The sequence below is a fragment of the Enhydra lutris genome, unplaced genomic scaffold (genome assembly GCF_002288905.1).
Source record: "Enhydra lutris kenyoni isolate GAN:26980312 unplaced genomic scaffold, ASM228890v2 scaffoldscaffold74, whole genome shotgun sequence".
In the NCBI taxonomy this organism is placed as follows: domain Eukaryota; kingdom Metazoa; phylum Chordata; class Mammalia; order Carnivora; family Mustelidae; genus Enhydra; species Enhydra lutris.
In genome coordinates, this window is record NW_019154158.1 from 6761918 (window position 1) to 6769382 (window position 7465).

General features: G+C 38.4%; 1 protein-coding gene across 1 annotated transcript; it reads right to left on the reverse strand.

Annotated features, from left to right (window-relative positions):
- Positions 1 to 493: 493 nt before the first annotated feature.
- LOC111160165 (olfactory receptor 6C2-like) lies at positions 494 to 1435 on the reverse strand. Its single transcript, XM_022523049.1, has one exon. The coding sequence runs from the start codon at positions 1433 to 1435 to the stop codon at positions 494 to 496; it is 942 nt and encodes a 313-aa protein (XP_022378757.1).
- Positions 1436 to 7465: the final 6030 nt, after the last annotated feature.

Here is a 7465-nt window from a genome sequence, read left to right on the forward strand (position 1 = left end):
TCAGATATACAGCATTATGCTAGACATCGGTATATGTTACAAAGGGATCACTACCGCAAACCTAGTTACCATCTGCCTCCGTTCACCTGACCCCCTACACCTATTTCGCCAATTGCTCACTAACATTCTTCTTAAATTAAGTCTAGATATTGAAGTTATCTATGCAGGACTTAGTTGTTCTACCCCTAAATTCAGTCTTGTTCTCCTTGAGTCTACGTTTAAGCACCATCAATGGCAATGTCAGTGGAACACATTCAGTACTTGGAGGTCTTGTTCTTTCTCTTCTGTAGTCATACAGTATTTCATGAGACAGTACACTCAAAAAAAAAAAATCTCCAGAATGGGCAGTAGAAACATTTCTGTGGGTAAATTGGCTTAAAGGAAAAAATTCAGTTAACTTAAGCCACTTATTTGGCAAATTCATGAATGTAGCTCATGGGGTATTCTGATTTAAATTTAATATAACTTAACCTCAAAAAACATCAATGGTCTCTTACTTCTTTGTGAGAAATACAATGCGCTTTACTGTGTCTTCGAAGGCATCTTTCACTTGTTTGTTTCGAAGTGTATAAATGAACGGATTAAGCAAAGGGGCCACTGAAGTAGTGAGCACAGACACTACTTTATTAATCGCTACTCCTTCCTTTGCTGAAGGTTTGATGTAGATGAAGATACAGCTGCCATAAGTGATGGAAACCACAATCATATGGGAAGAGCAGGTGGAAAAGGCCTTTTTCTTCTGTTGGGCAGAAGGGAATCTTAGAATGGTCTTAATGATGTAGGTATAGGAGAGGACCACACACACTAAAGTAACAATGAGTGTCAGCACGGCAAAACTCAAAACAATTCTCTCTATTAACACTGTGTCTGAGCAAGTTATCTGTAAAATAGGAGATGCGTCACAGCCAAAATGATCAATCACGTTGGAGTCACAGAATTCCAGCTGGAGGCCCATGCCAAGAGGTGGGAGGATGATTAACAGGCCTGCAAACCAACAGCCAAGAACAAGGGTAGTGCAGACTCTGCTGTTCATGATGGTTGTGTAATGCAGGGGCTTACAAATGGCTACATAGCGGTCATAGGACATGGCGGCAAGGAGAAAAAATTCTGTTGCTCCAAAGAAGACAACAAAAAATAATTGGGTGGCACAAGCATTATAGGTAATGGTATTATCTCCAGTTGTCATAGTATACAGGAATCTGGGAATACAGACAGTGGTGAATGAGACTTCTAAGAAAGAGAAATTTCGGAGGAGAAAATACATGGGGGTTTTAAGATGGGAATCCAAAAGCGTGAGGGTGATAATGATGAGGTTTCCGGTCACACTCAACATGTAGGTGAGAAACAAAAATACAAAAAGCAGAACTTGTATTTTTGGGTCATCTGTCAATCCCAGCAGGATGAATGTTGTTACTGCTGTATGATTTCTCATCATTGCCTTGCACCAGGTCAAGAGGGATTCTGTCTGGAGAGAGAAGTGTCATAAGAAGCTAGTATTCGAAACTGCAGGAAAAATCCTGGCAAGCCTGCTCACATGCACTTTTCTTCTTTTACTTAATTTCATTTGTTAACACAGAGACATCTATAGGAAATATCTAGTATGGATCTTGTGCTTATAACTCTCTAACTAGAAAGCATATTTACAAAAGTGTTAAATAAAAACAAAACAAAACAAAACAAAACGAAATGTAAATCCTACGTCTGATTTGCAGTTTTTCAGCAATATTGCCTTGTTGTACAGATTTTACTTGTCCTTATCCTGGAGACAGTTGTGTCAGTTTTCAACCACCCCCCCGCCCCACCATCCTTATTTTCCTTTGTTTTTCCACACCGTACTGAAATGGTCCATTTTCAAAATTAAGAAGGATCTGTTAATTAGTATTTTTAGTGTGTTTTAAAATTAAAACTTAATTTTTTTAGAGCACTCAAAGGATCAAAGCAAAATGAGGGGAAGGTACAGAGATATCCCATATACCTCCTGCCTTTACAAATGCACAGCCTCCTGTGTTATCAACATCCCTCACCAGAGTGTTACTTTTGTTACAAATGATGAACCTTCATTGACACATCGGAGTCCATAATTTATTATTTTTTTTAAATTTTTAAACTTTTTTTTAAATTTGACAGAGAGAGAGCACAAGTAGGCAAAGAGGCAGGCAGAGGGAAGGGGGGGAAACAGGCTCCCTGTTGAGCAGAGAGCCTGACTCGGGGCTTGATCCCAGGACCCTGAGATCATGACCTGAGCCGAAGGCAGAGGCTTAACCCACTGAGCCACCCAGACACCCCCAGTGTCCATAATTTATATCACGGTTCACTCTTGTACGTTCTATGGGTTTGAACAGATGTTTAACTAGTATTTTATATTGATCATCTTATGTTGTTTTGTTGAATTTTAACAGTAGCACATTCATTTGTAGTTCTCTTTTTACTTCGAATTATTTCTAAATAGGGAGATAAAGAGTTTAAAATACAAAGATGTAGTTTTGTTTTTCACCCTTTGTTTAGGCAAATGAAAATATTTTTAAGCCAGTTTGGGACTGCTTAGGCAGAAGTTTCCTGAAGTAATAAAATAAATTTTTTCTGAAACTTGAATATAAATGCAATTTATATATACTTTGTATATAAGTCCCGTTGTGGAGCTCTGGGTCATGAATGGGGTCCGGAGGGAGTGATCTGTGGTATTTGTTTCCTTGCTAGCCTGATCAGTCTGACCAACCCTGTTTTCTTCACAGCATTTAGCCTTTGGAATCTGTCTTAGGGTTTATCTTAGTGATCTCTTTGAGCAACTCCTCCTGATTCCCACTTCAAATCAACTCTCCCTAACCCTGCTGCTTATGTTTTCTGGCTTTTAATATACGTAACTTGGCCAAGCAACATCCAGAAACAAATGGACACACGTGAGGCAATCCTCATAAGTGAGTTATTAAGTATCTTACCTTTCTCAATGACATTTGTCACTGTTTACTTCTGCACCTCCCATGAGCGTTAAGCCTCCCTGTACTCCAGTTTACATTTTTTCCCCCGAGAAATCCCTTTAGATCGGTGCTCAGAAAATTCCCCTGCTCCTTCATGTCAAAATAGCCTCATTGAGATTCATATTTCAAGCTGCTGCTCTCAGGTATCCATCCTGTAAAAGAAGATTCAGTAAATACATTCTCACTGGAGATATCAATAGTTAATAATAACTTAATATATGAGCCTTAATAAGGTTTTATTAGGGGGAATTGATTGTTACATGAGCAAATTTAGGCTTAACTCAAGTGTTTGTAGGGAAATCTAATACACTTCTACATGAGAGTAAAAACTAATTTCTTATATTTTAAACAATTGTCCCTGTTGTATCCAGTGTATGTTTTCTGAATAGAGAATCAAAATTACATTAAGTTACTCCTGTATTGCTCAAGTAAATAACTGACATTTATTCATTCAACTAAATGTCTAAAAAGCCTGTTGTTTAAAGACCATAATATCAGAACATAACATAATCTTTAAAGATCACAAACTGACTGGAGCTCCAGTCATTAACAAGTTGCTCCCTCAAGGAGCTTCCAGGCTACCAGTAGGAGATAATATTTCGTTTTGGTGCACAATATTAACAGTGAAAATAGAGCTGTGGATTTCAGATAACTACTTCATGCTTGTTCCTTGGCAATCACTCTTAGTTATTAGATAACTATTTATTAGTTATGAATAACTATTTATATTTTCCTATATTCACTCAGTTTATCTGGGTTTTTTTCTTTTTACTGCAGTTTGCTGTGATATTTGTCAACATAAACTGAGTCAGCAAGGTGTACTACTAAAGGTTCCCAGACATGATTTTGAAACAGAGACAATCCCCTCCCCATTTAGCTAATGGGAAAAATGACTTACTGGAGAGACGGTGCCTTGCCATGTACTTGCCAGGGGAAGATTCTGATAGACCAAACCAGATGATGGGTCAGGTTCATTTCTGCATTGCTGATTTTCTTCCCTCTCTCCCTTACACTGTAGAAGAGTTTAAATCCTTGTACTGGGTCTTGACATTGTAACTCCAGTTCTCTCTCCCTTATGAAGTTCTTAGGATCTAAAATTATTCCCTTCCTCTTATCAAAACATGAATTCTTCTATATTGGTAGGAAAGACTGATGAACTCAGTCATATTAACACTTGACTGATCATGAATTTAATATTTAAAATGCTTAATATAATATGTGTTAATCTTCAGTGACACTGTGTTTTTAATTCAGGAAGCTTGTTAAACAAACACTACTTTTGATAATGCAGTTAAGCCTATGGGGGCAGATCCTTTGGATAGAAGACTGCTTTGTTTTGGTTTTTACCAGCAATCATACTGATGTTCTCTGTTTTATTGGGAAGATTTCTCTGGGAGACTAAAACTTATTTACTTAAGTTTGAATTCAGATCAATTAAAATTGGAAACAATTTCATCAAATAAATAATAAAATTCACCACTCTCTTCATGTGTTCTCTCTCTCTCTCTCTTTTTAAAAGATTTTATTTACTTATTTGACAGACAAGAGATCACAAATAGGCAGAGAGGCAGGCAGAGAGAAGGGGGGAAGCAGGCTTCCGGATGAGCAGAGAGCCCGATGTGGGACTCGATCTCAGCACCCTGAGATCATGACCTGAGCCGAAGGCAGAAGCTTTAACCCACTGAGCCACCCAGGCGCCCCTTCATGTGTTTTCAATTAACGTTCACCGGTAAGCCTTGAAGACTCACCTGTGCAAAACCCCCTACTCTCACTGGCACTTTGAAAATTAGATGAGTGACTGTGAGTCAGTTTATTCTTTCATCGATTCCCTATGTAGTGAATATATTTGAGACACTTTGACCCTCCTTATGTTTAGAACGAACCTCATTCAGTCTTCATTCAGGACAGAGGGTGCCCATGGACTAGATGAAAGAGATGCAAGAAGAGTAAATGCTGCTATCACTCTCCCCTTCCCCCGAAAGAAAAGTGGTGAAAAGGACCTTATAATTTAGGTCCTTTTATAGAATAAAGGGAGGTTCCCTGAAAGGTAGTTTATAATTCTGATATTATTTGATTTCTGTGACCCTAGTGGATATTATTGGCTGGCAGTGTCTTTCTTGTTGCTCTTAATTTTTCTATCTCTTAAGCTTCCTCAGTGTGGGGTGTCTGGGTGGTCCAGTTGGGTTAGACTCTGACTCTTGGTTTCCACTCAGGTCATGATCTCAGTGTCATAGGACGGAGCCCCGTATCAGGCTTGGCACTGGGTGTGGAACCTGCTTAAGATTCTCTCTCTCCCTCTCTTTCTGCCTTCCCCCAAACCCCACTCTCTCTCTCTCTCTTAAAAAAAAAATGAGCTTCCTTAACTCATAGTTGTAAAATAACCATGACAGAAAATTCTAGTCTCATATTCTTCATAATAACAACCTATCGGAAATGATGGCTAAATACTTTTCTGCGGTATCAATTATAATGAACTGAATTTCAGATTTTAAAAACTAACTGTGCTTACCTTCTGCCCATGTTTGGAAAATTTGGAAAAAATATGTCAGGACAATTACTTACTTTTCTGACAGTTCTTTTTCAGAGGCCCTTGAGGGAACCACAATTTGAGCAGCATTTAGTTGGTGCAGACTTGTGTGTGTACTTCTGTTCCCACTCTCATATCACCTATCACAGTCCCCCGCCTCAGCCTACACACAAGCACGTTTGTGCACACACAGCCTCACACTCGCAAGGCTGATAGACAGACCCTTCCTATATGTCTGTAGCTCTTGACATAATGAGCCCAGCTTTAGTCTCCGCTTCTCTCACCAAGGCCAAAAAAATGGCACTAGATTTCACAGTTGCTCTATTCATTTAAAGGAAGAAAAGATGTAGATGTAAGAAAGTGTTTCTCTACTTTTGTCAGAGGACAGGGAGGCAGGCTTCCCTGCAAGTTCTGTAATAGCAACATTTCTTTTATACCTTTGGTTTGTTACCAGTGCACAGGGAACATCCCGGTGAACAACAAAATAGTCCTTGGTGACCCAGTTTCAAATGAATTGGTGGTAGTCTAATCAACAATGTAAAAACACATGTAGCTTTGGGAACAATGTCTTCAGAGACAGTGAGGAGGGTCTGATGCCCTCTGAATTTTTTTTTTTTGTATTTCTCTGTTGAATCTCTATATTTCTCCTATAATTAGACATTCTGGCATTTTGGATATATTATGTATTGTTTATCTTTGACATAAATCTTAAATTTAAAAAAACCCCAAACTATCCTCGTTTTACAGAAGAAGTAACCGAGGAGCATAGAAATGACTGGTCAGAATGCCCTACAGAGGTGGTGCAGGTTTTGGATAAAAGTTTATCCAAATACAAAGATCCTTCTTCTTCCTCCATGCTAGCTATTTGTCCCCATATTTAAGAGATGTGACCACATTTAATTTTCAAACCTGATGATCTTTTAGTGCTACCTGGCCTCTATTTTCATCGTTTCTCCTTCTACTTAAGACTTTTGAGGTAGGCAATGAAACGACTTTTGGTATTTGAAGCAATGGAGTTTTGCATCCCAAATACTGAATAAAAAATTGCCTGGTTCTGGGATATGTTTCTGGTTTTGCTATGGTTTATTACTGCCCAGTGAACTTGAATAGAGCTTTTTCTTTGATTATCTCTGCTGTAATTTCTGGACATTCTTACTGTTGCTGCTCATATTGATCCTGGTGTCAAGTGATGGAGCAGAGGTGTATTCCTGCTTCCCCCACTGAAGCAGGTGTCTTTGCTGTCCCTGGACTCAGTCCAGCCGGTGCTCCTGTCCTGAGGTTTTGTACACTGACTAGCCACATCTCATCCCACTTCTGTCATCCCACTGTTGGCTGAGAGGGATTGAAAATCTTCCCTGGCAGAAGGGTAGGGTAGGCTGGGAGAAAGGAGATCACTCTCTCTATTTATAGTAAATTTTTTGAAGAATGTCCTGATGAGCTATGGTAGGGACTGGTTCATACACATTACAATTATTTTAATCACTATTATTGCTACAGAGCCATTAATTTCCTGACAAATAGTGTTTTAGCTGCATCCCACAAATTTTGATATTTGTATCCCAGCCATGGGTGTTTCTCAGGAAAAATTGTTACTGATTTCTGATTTAATTCCATTTGGCCAGAGAACCTACTTTGTATAATTTGAATCATTTAAAATTTAACAAGGCTTGTTTCAGAGTCCTGAATATTGCCTAACTTGATAAATATTACTTGTGAATCTTAGAACAGTTCTGCTCTTTGTTTTTGTTCTTAAAGTGTTCTGTAAATGTCAGATCATGGTGATAGATAATGTTGTCTTCTGTATACTTACTGGATTTCTGGGTAATAATTCAGTTAATTATTGAGACAGACATGGTGACATTTCTTATTATAATTGTGTTGTTTTTCTTCTTGTTTTATCAGCTTTTATGGCATGTATTTTGAAGCTCTTTATTATATGCATAAACATTTATAGTAATTTTTT